The sequence below is a fragment of the Neltuma alba genome, unplaced genomic scaffold (assembly GCF_004799145.2).
Source record: "Neltuma alba isolate B1F8T4 unplaced genomic scaffold, ASM479914v2 tig00012604_pilon, whole genome shotgun sequence".
In the NCBI taxonomy this organism is placed as follows: domain Eukaryota; kingdom Viridiplantae; phylum Streptophyta; class Magnoliopsida; order Fabales; family Fabaceae; genus Neltuma; species Neltuma alba.
The window spans coordinates 3,937-20,074 of NW_021637051.1; the positions used below are offsets into that span (position 1 = coordinate 3,937).

A 16,138-nucleotide genomic window follows, 5' to 3' on the forward strand; every position below is an offset into this window, starting at 1 on the left:
ATTATATTATCTTATGTATTATTAATTATGTTGATAAAAAATACATTATTAACAATTTTATTCCTTCAAATTAAAATATATCTTAAAATTTATTTTTTATGTAATTATCATATTAACTTATGCCTTGTTTAGTAATTTGTATATATAAAAAGTGCTTCTGATAACAACTATCCAAACACTATCACTTCTTAGAATCATTTTTTCACAAAATCTATTCTCCAAATCATAGTTTGGTTTTATTCAAACACCTCCAAAACAGAACCGGACAGAGGGTTGAGGATACAGTCGGACATGCCACGAAAAAAAATAGTTGTGACCAAAAATGAGATTCCCTCATATCATACGGCGACCTTGGAGTGAGAAGCGCGCAGAGAATAAAAATTTGGAACTCAGCCCTCTTAATTGAAAAAATATGAAAAAACATTAAAGGGAAGCACGGGCGCAGAAAATAAAATAGAGACGACGCCTGAAGTTCATAGAAGCAGTACAGAGAATAGCGTCTATTCCAACTCCAAGTCACAAAGTGCAAAGGCTGAGAAAGAGCAGCAAAATAAAATAACTAGATAGAAAGCAGGCCAATGCAAGAGGTTGCAGAAATCAGTTCTCGTTGTCGAACTCCTCGTATTGCTTGAGAACTTCAGCACAGACAGACGCAGCCTCGGCCTTCATGAAGCCCACGGCATTGACGGCTCGATCGTCGGAGGCGATGCCATTGTTTCGGGTAAGAATAACTCGGGCTTGATCACGGCCAGGGGCGGCTTCATTACAGTCACTCTGAGGGCTGCTCACAACCTTGGCATCACATACCTGATCTGCATGATCCTCATCTACAAGTATTTTGTATGTTCCTGTTGAGTCCGTCCTTCCCTTCTTCCTGTACACAACTTGTAATGTATTCCTCTCCTTGCACTCCACAACTACCTCAGCACCTGCGCACCACCATTCACAAACTTTGTTGTTACAAACAACCCTTGAAAAAACACTGCTTCATCGCCTCATCGTTTTCAGCTTACCTCCTCCTTTTTTTTTTTTTTTGAATCATATAACATCTGAGACAAAAGTCTTCATATTTGATAGTTCATACTAAGCAAGAAACCAAGTAAAAATGCAGTTGAATGCTGGTACGTTATAATTAGGCCCTGCATACTGAATACTTAATTTCCACAACCCACGTCTTGAGCAAGACAGAAAAATGCGCCCCAAATTAATTGAATGTGATACTTGAGTAGTTGAGTGTGAATAATTTGCAGTGAAGAATAAGCCAAATCTAAACTAAAATTTGATTGACAAGGATTGCATCCATCCGTACGTGGATCTCAATTACTGCTACTGCATCTCTACTACTTATAGGCATTTGGCCAGACTGGTCTGCCACTTTTCTCCAAGTACGTCCATGCAAACCGACGGCCAAAGCAACGCCCTTCCAAGATGATAGATTTTAAAGATGAAATCAAGGATATAGTGATCAATTTTCCCAAAAAAAAATTATAGATGAAACGGATCATCCAACGTTTAGGCCACCGTCAAAAGCACAAATTTTCAATCTGCCTAAAAGTTCTTTCTATTAAAAAAAAAAAAAAAGAACAAGAAAACCGAACAGAACGAGCAAAACTAGGGATCGCCTAATACTGCAAGTTTAGGTCACAACATTCCCCATAAGATTAAGGTGCGAGAAGGATTTTACCCCACATTTTTCAGATCTGGCTTTATATGCAGGATGCAAGGCGATTCCGGGTAAAGCATTGTTATTTTGAGTAAAAGTCCAGGCAAATGCTTAGGAAAACTAAACGGGTGAAAGAAAGAAGTCTGCAGAATAAAGGAACAAGAGGAGTATGGATAAGAAGAAAAAAGGTACCAGCAATGTAAGTGGTAGCGGAGGTCTCGAAACCAGCACGGCAAGTGTCACAGTAGACGCGACCCCGCACCGTGAATGGGTTCCTCTCCGGGCGGATGGCGGCAACCAATGCCGGTAGCGCACACAGAAGCAGTAGGAAGGAAACTCTGGTAGCCATAGCAATAAGCCCACAAGTTTAGCAGAGGGGAGGAGGAGATGATAGTGATGACTGACGAGTATGCAAGAGGAAGCAAGGAATGGATGGATTTGAAAGGATTTGGACTTGGGTCGGTTGCCCAAAAATACAAAAAGTTAAAAGGCAAAGAACATCATATCATGGTAGCGCACAGTGCGGATGGTGATCTCGCGATTGGGAACGTGCCACGTCATAAGGCATTTTAGGTTGAAGATATGACGTTTTAGGTTGATGTCTCTCAACGAGTTTTCTTATCACATTATGAAAACAAATTATCAACTGTGTATCGAAAGGAGTATAAAACCCTAACATCCAAATTATTACGTATACAGGTATAATGATTATATATATTTTCGGGTAAAATCTTATTAAAATAAATACAAATTACTATACAGAATCAAATCATGAATTATAGTAATTATGGGATGAGGTGAGTGCGGATAAAAAGTAACATTATTTTGCCACGAAGAAATGGGAAAGTGTCTCTGGGAGAGGAAAGGGCCTATGGTTGGTTGGATGTTATATGTGGGGCTCTGCACTCGGTGTGAAAAGCCGCGGTGTTCGCCGGAGACTAATCCTATCATCCTTTTCCCCACTTTTTCCCTGTTAAGTAGTGACATCCTCCTCTTTGTTTGATGGATTATTTATTTATTCCTCCTCCCTCCTTACTTCCAAACTCATCACGTCATGTGTTGAGTAAACCGAAATCCAAGTTTTGGTCACCTGATTTCTTTTGTGTTGGCTTTACAAAAAAGCCGAGATGATCAACAAGTAATCAGCCACAGCCATCATGCAATCCTCATTTTATTCGGCCTTGCTTGCTGTAAATACTTCACCGCTTATTCTTTTTTATTTTCACACGGGGAAAACATTAAAAAAAAATCTTGGAAATTAAATTTAGAATTTATTTTCAAACTGTAAAAGAACACCGCGTCTGCGTGTCCCTACACCTCATGCGCAGGGGAAAAAATGAGAAGAAAAGGAACTGGGCGAGCCCGATTTACGCGGCCGACATATTTTATGGAATGATGAAATCACGCACCGATGGTAGAGGCCTAGCCCAAACATGAAATAAGCTGTGAGGCTGCTTCTGTACCTGAGTTAGCCCAGACCAAGCCCCCCCGTGTGCGCGCGCGCGCGCCCCTTTCCCTTCCGATGGACTGCCATTCCCTCTGTTTAATTATGAGATCTTTTACAAAAGCTAATATAAGATTTGTCACTCATTTTTAAATTTGTAACTCTAACCGTTTTCCGAGTGAGGATAAGCCTTCTCCTTTTTTTTTAAAAAAAAAAAGGTTAATGTAATTTTCAAGAAATTATACAAATTCTTAACAATAAAATAATTTTAATGGTGTATTTTTTGTCGAAGTAGATAGAAAAGACGACAGCGAGGGACAATATACATAATAACATCTCACATCCGTCTGTGGTGAGTCACTTGTTAAGACTCGCGACTTGCAAATTGCAACGCGTGGCCACTACGTTGTTTCTTAAGTGCGGGTTCCGTTGAGGGGCATCCACTATTTATGGAGCCGCCATTACGATGCTCATGGAAGGCATGGTCAGCAATTACAGCGCAGGAATTCGTAGTCAGCGCACAAGCCCTGCCCACTCGCATCACCATCCCTTTCCCTCAGCCATCACAAAATCACTTGATATTGCGGTTTTAGAATCACCTCACAGGAATGACTTTCGCAGTTTCGATCAATTCCTGCTTTTGGTTTCATCCCAATGTCAGCTTCAGTCTTCATCCCAACCGGTGCCTCCGCCTGCTAACTTAGTAATGCCACGCATAGCATGCGTCTTTTACTCTTGCCTCTCATACTATATCCCCATACACGTACCCACGGGGTCCCATTTGACCTCTAGTTAACACATGAGCCGTTTTTACCACTTGACGATGCGTACAGGCATATAGGCCTAACATATTCCTTCATGAGATAGGTTGTCCCCCACACTCCTCTCCCACTAGCCCACTACCGTTTCCTTGTGGTCATGCCGTCATCGCTTTTTCTTTTATACAAAAGGAAAAAAAATTCTTTTTATACGTTAGGGAAACAAATATTTGCAAGGGAAAATTCAAGAGAACAACAAAGTGGAAATAAAATATACTAACAAAAAACAAATATAAATTAAATGGCAGAGAGAGTTGAACCTTAACTGTTGATAGTCGTCTTTAATTTGGTGGTGTTCTATATCCTTTGGATCTTGGGTGTGGTATAATTTGATGGTTATCTGTCACCTACGTCAAATACGGCGGTGGAATTCAAAGAATACAAAAATTGGCATCACCAAATCAGTCACTGTCCCTCAAGACGCCGATTCCCATCCCTATATAGCCATGGAAGTATGAATGTGTGCTGTCATATCCAGGTCGAGAGAAGGTTCAAAGGCATCCAATGGCGACCTGTATTAGCCTCTCATGGCTTCTCCATCTGCTTGTCTTTGGCGCTGCCATGCTTCCTTTTACTCATGGAAATCAACTATATTCCAATTTCCGAGTCAAAGCAGTTAATCTGGGCGGCTGGCTCGTTACCGAGGGTTGGATCAAGCCTTCTCTCTTTGACGCCATTCCCAATAAGGACTTCTTGGTTAGTGTCAAGCAATTATTAATAAATGATTCATATGCTACAACCATTCCCGCTGAAAACTCTTGCTTTCCCTTTTTGATAGGACGGAGCTGGTCTTCACTTCAAGTCCGTGACAACCAAGAAATACCTTTGTGCCGAGTCTGGGGGAGGAACAATCATAGTGGCAAACCGCACGACCGCTTCTGGCTGGGAAACATTTAGCGTAAGCTAGCTCTCTTCGTGTGTGTGAATTTGTTGCAAACATGATGTTAAATGATGTTGTATCTGCATTTTGTAGCTGTGGAGGATAGACGAGACCACTTTCCGATTCAGGGTATTCAACAAACAATTCGTGGGATTAGACGGGATTAAGGTGGTTGCGTTGGTCAACATTTCCACTGATTCGGAGACGTTTCATATTATCAGGAAAAGCAATGATTCTGACCGCGTTCGAATCAAAACATCCAATGGATTCTTCTTGCAGGTGATCCATCCTCTGCTTTTTACGTTGCTGTTCTTTCGGTAAAAACTTTTGTCCCATAACTCACGAAACTGATGGATTTACAAACCTCTTATGACATGCGTCACTGGAGATTTCTATATTATGCAACTTTCGGGTGACAGTTGCATCATTAACGATGGACATTCCTCCGTCTTATCGTTCTGTACGATGAATTTGCAGGCGAAGACAGAGGAGCTGGTGACAGCCGATGTTTCGGAGGTCAACGGTTGGGGAGATGATGACCCTACCGTTTTTTTGTTGACAATCTCTAAGAGGATGCAAGGAGAATTCCAAGTCACGAATGGCTATGGCCCCCACAAAGCCCCCCAAGTTATGAAGGTAACCCTGGCGCTCCATATTTTACGACAAATCACCCGAATGTCAAAGTAAATGGAATTAGTTTTATTGACCTGATCAACTAGATCCAGTTTAGAATGGTTTGCTTATATCGAAATCAACCATTGAATTTGAATCCCCTGAAGTTCCGTTTCATTGATTGCCCAGGCACAAAAAAGTGTCGAATTTTTATCTAGAGTTTGCAATAAATAATTTGTGCGTATATATGTAGCATGGCAAAAGTTGAAGGAATGCGTTTGATTTACAGGAACACTGGAGCACCTTCATCGTGGAAGATGACTTTGAGTTCATAGTGAAAAGTAACTTGAATGCGGTAAGAATACCCGTGGGTTGGTGGATAGCAAGCGAACCAACTCCACCTCCCCCTTACGTTGGAGGTTCCTTGCAAGCACTGGACAATGCCTTCTCATGGGCACAGTATGTAAAGTTTTTCTAGAATAGCTAGCCTGCTGGCCCTCATAAATCTTTGCAAAATAGCAACTTGATGCCTATGCTAATATTGGGAATGATCTGCCTGCAGGAAATATGGAGTTAAAATTATAATTGATCTTCATGCAGCACCGGGCTCTCAAAATGGTTTTGAACACAGCTCTTCTAGAGACGGCTCTCAAGAATGGGGAAAAACAGACGACAACATTCAACAGACGGTTCGTGTCATTGACTTCCTAACCGCAAGGTTTGTATATTTTTTATACTCACTTTTTCTCATTATCTTAACCTTGATGGCTAATCCAGGACAATAGAACATATATATATAAATATATATATATGATGCATGTGTTTGCAGGTATGCCAAAAGCTCAAGCCTATATGCGGTGGAGCTAATAAACGAGCCTCGAGCACCGGGCGTTACATTGGAGAGGCTAAGCAAGTAAGGCTGGGTATGAAGCTGTACGCAAGTACTCTCCAACGGCCTATGTGGTTCTTTCGAACAGGCTAGGACCTTCTCAGCCTCGGGAGCTTTTCCCTCTGGCCAGTGGCCTCATGGGATCTGTGGTTGATGTCCATTACTATAACCTCTTCTCTGATGTTTTTGATAACATGACCGTCCAACACAACATTGACTTTGTCAGGGTCAACCGCTCTTTGGCGCTGAGTCATATTACCAGCTCAAACGGGCCTCTTACGTTTGTAGGTAATGAACCGTGCTGTTATGGATTATGAGATGACATGATCCTTTTTTCTTATTTTTCATGGGGTGGCTGATCCGCAATTACCAATAAATCGCAGGTGAATGGGTTGCTGAATGGCAAGTGAAGAATGCAACAAAAGAAGATTACCAAAGATTTGCAAAGGCCCAATTAGAGGTATATGGGCGAGCAACATTTGGGTGGGCTTACTGGACTCTTAAGAACGTGAACAAGCATTGGAGTCTGGAATGGATGATCAAGAATGGTTATATTATGCCCTAGGTTTCCCTTTCAGACCTGCTCTAATCTTCCAATAATGACTATCTAGGCCATACTTTGTCAAGCTTCGTAACCTTTTGGTTCTTTATCCCAAAATCGATAGTCTCATATCATTGGCAGCCTATCGGTTATCAATCATGTACGCCGGAATTTCATTCGTGAGGTGCTTCGATGGGGGGAGGGAAAAAATCTATTCAAGGAAAAAGTTTTATGCTCGATGAACCAAATACGCGTCATTTGTTCCTTTAATTACTTTGTTGCCCAGCTTTCTATTACGTCTGCTCCTTGATTTATCAGTTAACTGTCTATTTCGGCCCACCCTGACCTTTTTTTCCAAGCGGGTGCTTAATGCAAATACTGTTCTCACATGCTGTGGATGGACTGAACAGAAGTCCAAACTAGCGTGATTCACACATCAACAAGTGGGAGCACGAAATTGAAGCATGAATCAAATGAAATTAAAAGGTTATTAAATTCAGGGATGTGGACGACACACCTTAAGTAGAAAAGAAGTGGTTGTGTTAATGTCCTCTGATAATGATGATAAACTGCCAAAATTTAGCACAAACATTGACTTTACAGAAAAGGTGATCCCCTTTGGGCAGCCATAGAGCTAAAATATCTGTCCTTCAATAATTCCCTTTAATTTACAGGGTGGAAATCAGAATTACAAAATCAGATTGGATGATGAGTGAGTAGGGGGATAGGGAAGGGCAGTGTGAAGTTGATGATACCGAATCAGAATGATGATATGACAAAATTAAAAAGGCTTTTAATTAGAGCATATGTTTAGTGGCAGGGAGAATGAGTTAATTGTGCTGCTCCAATTCACAGCCACAGAATGAGATTCGAGAAAAAAGCTTAGTGGAGTCCATGGATGGCCATGAGAAGTGACTGTGTGGCCTTTTAGGAAGACATCATTTTTAAAAAAGGCTTGGTCCGTCACCATGTTGGTGGGGAACATCATTATTGTAAGATTCTCGCTCTTCCTTTTTCGGCCTCTTCCCCTTTTCAAATTCTTTGGTGAGTAAAGGAACCACTCGCCTGAGAAAATTCAAAAGGAATCAATTTTTGCAGTAAAGATATGTGGACAAACCACACACGACCGCATCGTTTGCCATTACTCCTTCTTCTGGAAAACTCAAATCCACGCCCATAGAATTCATCTTCACTGATATATACTACTGTCGGTCTTAATTATAAGAGCTAGCTGACTAATTTGAGGAGATTAAAAGAATAACTTAAGTTAGTTATTTGTAATAAATAGGTGTTGTCTTTCCTAAAATATCCTTGCAGATCAAGCGTATTAAATAGAATTACCATTATACTCCTCCGGTCCTAATTATAAGACCCAATTGACTTATTTGAGGAGATTAAGGAAGTAAGTTAAGTTGGTTATTTATAATAAATAAGTGTTGTCATTCCTAAAATATCTTTGCTAATTAAGTATATTGGTTAAAACTATCATTATTAGAAGGATTATCTTGGGAAAAAATGCATAAATATAAGAGATAAAATGGATTGGGGTCTTATAATTAGGACCAAATAAAAAGTCAAATTGGGTCTTATAATAAGGACCGGAGGAGTAAAAAATTTTACCTTGAAAAAAATATATAAATATAAGAAACAAAATAAATTGAGATCTTATATTTAAAAACAAAATAAAAATAAAATAAATTATTATATTAAGGACCGGAGGTAATATATGTATGTGCAGTTTTAGTTCACTTTGACTGGTGAAATGTTAAGGCGTAATTACAAAGTTAGAAGGAAGATATTTATTTGGTTAATAATGACGGTGGCCTGGGGAGCGTGACTTGCCATTGAATTTACTTGTGAATAATGCTATCGGAATATATCTAACAATAACATCGCCAAGTTGCGGACCTCCGTAAGTCCTAAGCAATATAAATCACCGGGAACTTTTGAAATAGTTGAGGAGGAGAAATTAAGGAGGTTAAATTATTTGCATGATTATTGAACAAGGACAATCATAGCGCGGGCATGTTAAGGAGGGGTGTGGGCTTGTATCATACGGATGTTGGGTTTGAAAAAGTCAGGCGTGAGAGGGGACCACCGCATTAAAAAAGACGAGAGAAAGAGAAACAGAGGGCTTTGGGTAGTTGCCACTCCAGTCCAATCATTGCCAAGTTTTTTTTTTTTTTATACAAATCATTGCCAAGTTGATCACCCGTTGGGGCACGGACGCCTCACCGGTAACGTACTAAGTACTAACTCCCCACTGTTCGTTTCTCTTGTTCCTCCCAAATACAAGTACAGTTTAATAAATAGATCTTATAATTAGAATGGAAATAAGAACAATGTTAAAAAAAAGTTAATTAGTGCCTTGCATAATAGACGCAATGGGAAGTGTTACTATTTTACTTATTTTATACTCACATTGATTCTGTCACGATCGGTTTGTGTGAGGCAAGTGGTGAGAAAAGTAAGATCCGGCGGGATAAATGAGACTTCAAGTTTGGTGGAGGCAGGAGTGAAAGCCAAGAACAAGGAATGGTGCCACTACCTGATGCAGAGGTACGTCTATTGAAGTGACTTAATTAATGCGTCTAATCTGATTCGCCTTCTATGCCACTTGTTCTGCGGAAAATATCCAGTTCCATTATTGGCGCACTCTGTTAATTAGCCACGTCCGTGAATGCGGTAAATTTCACACATCCGTCATGATATTCTCTCGTTAAAAGAGAAACAGTAAAGTACATGGGCGTTACGTCTGGCTGGTGTTGCTCTCTCACTGCGCCCTTTTTCCTCTCCAGAGGAAAAAAGCGGGCATGCTTTTAAGTTCAGGTCGAGCTGCGGCTGCCCGTCTGTGAACAATCATGTGTTTAATTTACTTCATGACTCCAGTATCCATTAATTAAAAAAAAATCAGATGAAATTAATTGTACCTCATTGCCTCGGTTTTCATATTGCAGGTTTATGAATAAATTAACAATAGAGAGGAGAAAAACATTTAAGAACAAAAGTATTCTATATTATTTTTTAATAATATATGTATATTAGCCATTATCATTGTGCAACGATGCAAGGCTGTTCACGTATTTATACATTATTGATTATATATTTGAAAATAGAGTGGTGTCGTACAAAAATATAGTTCCACATTAAGTTTCAATCTCGTCGTTGTGTTATTTATTAATTTTTATTTTTTGATTAGAAGGAGAGTCACATAAATACATATAATTGAATCTGAATTTTACATTCCATCGGTATATTAACTAGGTGATACTCATGTATATTGCATAAGCCTGGCCTCTTATTGAAAATTGTATTTGTTCTTGTAAACCATGTAGTTTCGTATCAATTCACCCCTTGCAAAGCCAAAGTCCGCGGCTCTTCAAATGAAGAAGGTTATGTGATCAAACTTCCAGTATCATACTGACTATCATAACAACTTATAACTATTGATTAAATAGACGTGTAAGATCAACACAGACAGGCAAATCATGAAGCCGGTAACAGATTTATCTATAAAATCTTACTGCTGCTCATAAATTATTAGTAACTTCCTACAAAATTATATACTACCTCTGATCCTTAATATAAGATCTTGTTTGACTTTTATTTTGATTCTAAATATAAGATCCCAGTTCATTTTGTCTCATATATTTATTTATTTATTTCAAGATAGTCCTTCTAATAATGGTAGTTCTAACCAATATACTTGATTAGCAAGGATATTTTAGGAAAGACAATACATGTTTATTATAAATAATTAACTTAACTTCTTTCTTTAATATCTTTAAATTAGTCAGTTAGCTCTTATAATTAAGACCGGAGGTAGTAATTATTAATAATTGACTAACGATTGATTAAACAAAACACACGGTCGGGTTTCGCATACACAATAAATTTATAGACTCAATAATGTGTCCCCTCTTCAAATACATCATACATCATACATCATGTGAGTGATTATTATGAAGCAACATAAAAAATCCAGGCAGAATGGCATAGACAATATATCATAGACTAGTTGTAGAGCCACTATCTATGGTCCCATTTGATAAGAAACATTAAAAACGAGAGGTAGGGATTAGGATTATAGGGGTGTTTGGATGAAACCAAACTATGGTTTGGAGAATAATTTTTGAAGAATAGATTCTGGAAAAAAGTGATTCTAATAAAATGAGAATGTTTGGATAGTTGTTATCATAAGCACTTTTTATATGTGCAAATTAGTAAAAATGGCATAAGTTAATGTGATAATTATATAAAAGATAGATTTTATAATATATTTTAATTTAAAGGAATAAAATTATTAATAATATATTTTTTTACCAACATAAGTAATAATATATAAGATAATGTAATTAATAAATAATTAATATGTGTATATATATATTTATAAAATATAAGATTAAATATGTTTATAGAAAAATAATTGAGGGGTATTAAAGTCATATTACAGTTTGGACATACTCTGACGGACACAATTATACTTTCTAATTTGAGCCAAAAGAAGAATGGATTCACTTTTTCTGAGACCATGGTTTTGAACCCAAAACCATAGTTTGTTGGTTTTCCTCCCTGTTTGGCAAATTTGGAACCCAAACCATGGTTTGGATCCCAAAACCATGGTTTTAAGGATTTGCCGAACAGGCCCTATGACTGAGAAGATATATTAATAGAGTGTTTGGCATTAAAGATTGTCTGCTATATCAAATCAGACAAACCCATATATGTGGGATTAAGAAATGTCATGGGAAGAAGTGCTATTTTTCAATCCCATCTTCATGGATTTACTTAATCTCATGTAACAAATAATTTCTCATGCTAATTTTTTTTCAATGATTTTTGTCAATTACAATTTCAGTCTTTATCTTTCATGTTCAATATGCTTCGTATTAAATGCGACTTATGATTCACGGGCTGCCACACTCCCTTCACTCTTGTTCCTTTCTGGCCACACCCGCCACCCTACCTCGTCAATCAAACTGACATTATTAGTATTACCCACTTATTCGGATTTACCAACGTGTTCACTCAATTCCAGCATCTCTATTCATGTATGTGTATTAGGATCATACAATGAACCTGGTCTCTTCATATCTATTCCATAACTTTCCCACTGCAATAATTTCTCCCATCTCTCCACTCGTTTCTCTTTTTAACCCCTTCCATGTATAATAACAATGCATTAGCGTTACATCATGATTTTAGGCACGTAAGACATACTATTTGTCCCATTATATAATGCGGATACTTTTCTCATTTAAAAAATTACAGAGTGGCTGGAGTCGAGCGTGAAATCAAGGTTTTTTTGGCGGAGAGGCCATTCTCTCCTGCCTTTTGCCGCAACTACGAAACTGACCCCAAAAGTTTTACCAGTTGGAGCACTAAACTTGGCGCCACTGAGACCTGTCCATAAAAAGGGGGGGGGGATTCACGGCTCCTGGCATTTCCTTTTTCTTTTTTAAATGGCAGTGAATAGTAATACTTTGAAAGTTTCGATACGATTTTATCCAGAAATGACGTCACGCCTCAGATAAAACTGAAATTGTTTCTCTTTTGTTTTTATTAAATTTTTTTTTGACCAAATGTGCCCTAAAATATATTCGAACTACAATTTTTAACCTTTTAAAAAAATATCTTCGTAGATAAAGTAGGCATGACTGGGGTAAAAAATATTTTAGTAAGAACCTCCAAACTGAACTTAAAACATATAAAGTAAATGTTTGCTTTGTGGGATATTTATATGTACTAAACATGTTTCGGGTGCATTATTTGGAGTTTGAAGATTTTGTTATTGTGTTTTAGGAACCGGTATTTAATTTGAAAAATTTGTTCCGTAATACAAAAATATATTTACAATATTTAAAATAAAAACAAATCATACTGAATACAGTATTTAATGCTACTTTCGGTTCTAATTATAAGATCTCGTTTATAATTTATAAATGAGGTATTATAATTAGAATCGGAAGTAGTAATAATGTTACCTCTGCTCGTAAATACGGGGCTTGATTGATATACATATGATTTGATCATAAATATAATATCTTAACATAATTTCTCTACCAATGGCGTAAAAAGACAAACACAATTCCTCTTCCTTATTTAATATTTTCTAAATTAGTTTTATTAATTTCACTTTTTTCCATGCTCTTTATCTCCTATACTGAATACCCACATTAAAAAATAGGAACATTTTAGAAAAAATAACAAGTAATCTTTATACACTAACAAATAGTTTAATCAATTTTCACAATCCTCCTAAATTAATTGATTACGTAGATTAGCATATTTAAAATCAAAGAAAGTAAGTTATGAGGGAAGTACTCCCTCTGTTCCTTATTATAAGAGACATTTGATGCTTATAGCATGTTCCTATATATAAGAGACATTTAAAAATTATCTCTACTTTTTTGTGTTGATTTCCTATTTTACCCATATTTATTGTCTTCAACTCACACTCTCTCTCCTTCCCACTTCTCTTTCTTTTAAGAATTTACCATTGTTCTCTTTCATGCTCTCTCTCCTTATTAATGAGGACATTTTTTGGAAAAAAATTATACTTTTTACACATTAATTGTTCTTAACTAATTTTAACTGTTTTTTTATCAACGTAATTCGGTTATTCGTCTCTTATAATAAGGAACGAAAAGAGTATAAACGTATATATAGTTGAGGTTGAGGTCCGCGAAGTCAATGACAGAAATTATAAAAAGAAAAAAAAAAAGGATAGTAAATCGATAATCACAATAATTGTGGCACTAATAATAACAGTTGAGAGAGAGAGGGGGAGCCACAATCCCTGGCGTTCAGGGAAACAAGTCAATCGCAAATTGAAAGTCTTTGATTCACCAAATGCGGTAGATTCCAATTCCTCCAACGGGATCCAATCACAATTCCCCAAAGTGACTGCTGCTTCGGAGTCTTGAAAAAGTATCCAAAGCTCCCCGGCCCCACAATTTGTAATCACCCCAAATGCTAATTACTACTCCGAATTAATGCCATTAAAAAGCTGATTAAGGGTTGACGCACCATTTCTTTTCTCATTTATAATGACCTCACTCCCATGCTCCCCCCCCCCAAATCAACGGCCCACATTCACTCCTCGCTTTTTGGCTCTCATTTTTATCTCCCTCCTTCCCCCGTTTTCCCCTCCCCCAACCTTTCCTCCTCCTCCTTCCACACCAATCCTCAACTCCACACAGTAGTTTTCAGAAACCAGCAGCAACATGTTGTTGGGGAAGAGACCTCGCCCTCCAATGAAGAGAACCACCAGCTTGTCGGAAATTCCCTTCGATCTGAACGTCGCCCCCGATGCTCCCCCAAACGATCCTAACCATAACCCTAACGCCCAGCCCTCCTCTGATGTCATACGCAAGCAGCCTGGTGGCTCCACGCGGTTGGATCAGAGGGCGTCGCACACAAACCATAGAAGGCATTCCGCCGATTTCGTCGAGACTGCAGACTTCCTTCGTGCTTGCTTTCTCTGCAAACGTCGCTTGGTGCCCGGCCGTGACATCTACATGTACAGGTACATATCTGCGTCTCTATATCTCCCTCTCTCCTGCTTTGCGTGTTTCCAATTTGTCCTGGTTGTAACTTCACTTTACTCCCCCTTGGGTTTGTAGATTATTTCCCTCCTTATTCAGGAACAGGTAGAGATGCCCCCGGATTTGCCATGAATCGGATCTAATTTGGGGGCGATGTATTGTTCTTGTCTTCTTGAATGTTTTAAGGACTTCATCTTCTTAAATTTCATGTTGAAATTCGTTGATTGAAATGAACTGAGCGTTAAATATTGTGCGTTGAGTATATTGGATATAATTTGCAGGGGTGATAGTGCTTTCTGCAGTCTAGAATGCCGTCAAAAACAGATGATTCAGGATGAGAGGAAGGAGAAGCGTTGTGTTGTATCCAATAAACAAGTAGTGGCGAAGGCTTCTGAATCTCAGGTTGCCACCAAAGGCGAAAGCGTGGCTGCCTTGTAATATCGCAGATTCATCACGGGATACAGTCCGAAGATGCAGCAGTTCCTAGCTGTGCGCCGCTGTTAAGAATTTCAGTGAAATATGTTGATATGCACTCTCCCCACTCTTCCCCCGCTCTCTTTTCTCTTTTCCCTTTGTTTTGTAAAGTTTGCCCTTCTGTTTTCTTGTTTTGTTCTATGGAGGGTGAGAATTGGCCGCCTCACCAGCTTGTAGTGGGGCAACTGGGCAAGTATTTTTGGACGTACTTTGCAGTTTCATTGGGATTTTGATATCTTCTCCGATTAATACTATTTAGTGTTGACGTTTCCTGTCCCGCTCAAGTTTCAATTTGTTTTCGTCGTTTATTTCTCCTTTCACAGTATAATGCCATATACATGTGGTCGGGGGTGCAGTAAATGGCAAGATGAGTCGCGAGTTCTAGAACTTGTATGTTCAGTACCTTTTCATTGGTTTCGAAGCCCTGAGGATCACAAAATTTTATAATTTAATTTTTAGGCTTTTATTGTAATTAGAATTCATTCCAAGGCTCAAGAAAAGTGATTTTTGACTGAGGACGGGATAGAGATCAGAGAAAGAGGGCTGTTGTTAAACCGAAGATCAAGCTCATAAAAGCAGCCAAAGGGGCACTCACAACTGTTTGGAATATATTTATACGCGGGGAGTGATTCGAGAAACTGGAGAGATCAGCGAGAATTCTACTTTGAAAGATTTGAACTCGATGAGTTCCTTATTCGGAAATGTAGATCGAGATTAATGTTTCAATACTAATTAATTTTCTGACGACATCTATAAATTAGGAATAATAAAAAATTAATTGCAATGTTTGAAGACAAAATTGGATGGGTAAAGGCGGTTAAAATGGTAGGGGAAGATGACAGCAGGGAGAATCAGACCAGATGGCTGAAACGTAAACGATGAAGTCGGTTGAATAAGACCTTCCTAGTTTATAAGATTCGTTAATGTAGTGTATGATACAATAATATACTACCATTTTCAATGAAGAAGAGAGATAAATGTTTTAATGTATGAAGTGATGTGTTATGATTGATGAGATGGGCCTTGGAGTAGTGATGGTGGAAGTATAAGACATGGGGAAATAGAGAAGGGGGTGGGGTGAGGAGGGAGGTACGCGGCGGTGTGGGTGTCCTTTGGGAAGGAGTTGGGGACCACTGATGGCCTCATGGGTGATAGGCAGCACATTGCCCAACCTATTTTGCTGCCCACCCTTCATTCGCTTCGTTTCACTCTTCCTCTTCGTACCCTTCCTGTCATTGTCGCCATCACTCTCTTTTCTTCTCCCTTCCTT

At 38.5% G+C, this 16,138-nt stretch overlaps 2 protein-coding genes and 1 pseudogene across 2 annotated transcripts; 2 read left to right on the forward strand and 1 right to left on the reverse strand.

Moving 5' to 3' along the window:
- Positions 1–543: 543 nt before the first annotated feature.
- Positions 544–2,109, reverse strand: LOC114729111 (pollen-specific protein C13-like). Its single transcript, XM_028916065.1, has 2 exons — positions 1,856–2,109; positions 544–929 (listed from the first exon to the last, which is right to left on the reverse strand). The coding sequence occupies exons 1-2, from the start codon at positions 2,010–2,012 to the stop codon at positions 598–600; spliced, it is 489 nt and encodes a 162-aa protein (XP_028771898.1). The 5' UTR covers positions 2,013–2,109; the 3' UTR covers positions 544–597.
- A 2,115-nt stretch (positions 2,110–4,224) lies between these two features.
- LOC114729110 (probable glucan 1,3-beta-glucosidase A) lies at positions 4,225–7,138 on the forward strand (annotated as a pseudogene).
- A 6,833-nt stretch (positions 7,139–13,971) lies between these two features.
- LOC114729109 (FCS-Like Zinc finger 6) lies at positions 13,972–15,145 on the forward strand. The gene is made up of 2 exons (XM_028916064.1): positions 13,972–14,375; positions 14,676–15,145. Exons 1-2 carry the CDS (start codon positions 14,074–14,076, stop codon positions 14,830–14,832), a joined length of 459 nt encoding a protein of 152 aa, XP_028771897.1. The 5' UTR covers positions 13,972–14,073; the 3' UTR covers positions 14,833–15,145.
- The last annotated feature ends 993 nt before the right edge of the window (positions 15,146–16,138 follow it).

What these genes read in the sequence shown, in the direction of transcription:
- LOC114729111 (XM_028916065.1), bottom strand. Translation starts at nt 2,012, where the DNA reads ATGGCTACCAGAGTTTCCTTCCTACTGCTTCTGTGTGCGCTACCGGCA. An exon ending in CGCTACCACTTACATTGCTG is followed by an intron (nt 930 to 1,855) that starts GTACCTTTTTTC and finishes GGTGGTGCGCAG; the next exon opens with GTGCTGAGGTAGTTGTGGAG.
- LOC114729109 (XM_028916064.1), top strand. Translation starts at nt 14,074, where the DNA reads ATGTTGTTGGGGAAGAGACCTCGCCCTCCAATGAAGAGAACCACCAGC. An exon ending in CGTGACATCTACATGTACAG is followed by an intron (nt 14,376 to 14,675) that starts GTACATATCTGC and finishes TATAATTTGCAG; the next exon opens with GGGTGATAGTGCTTTCTGCA.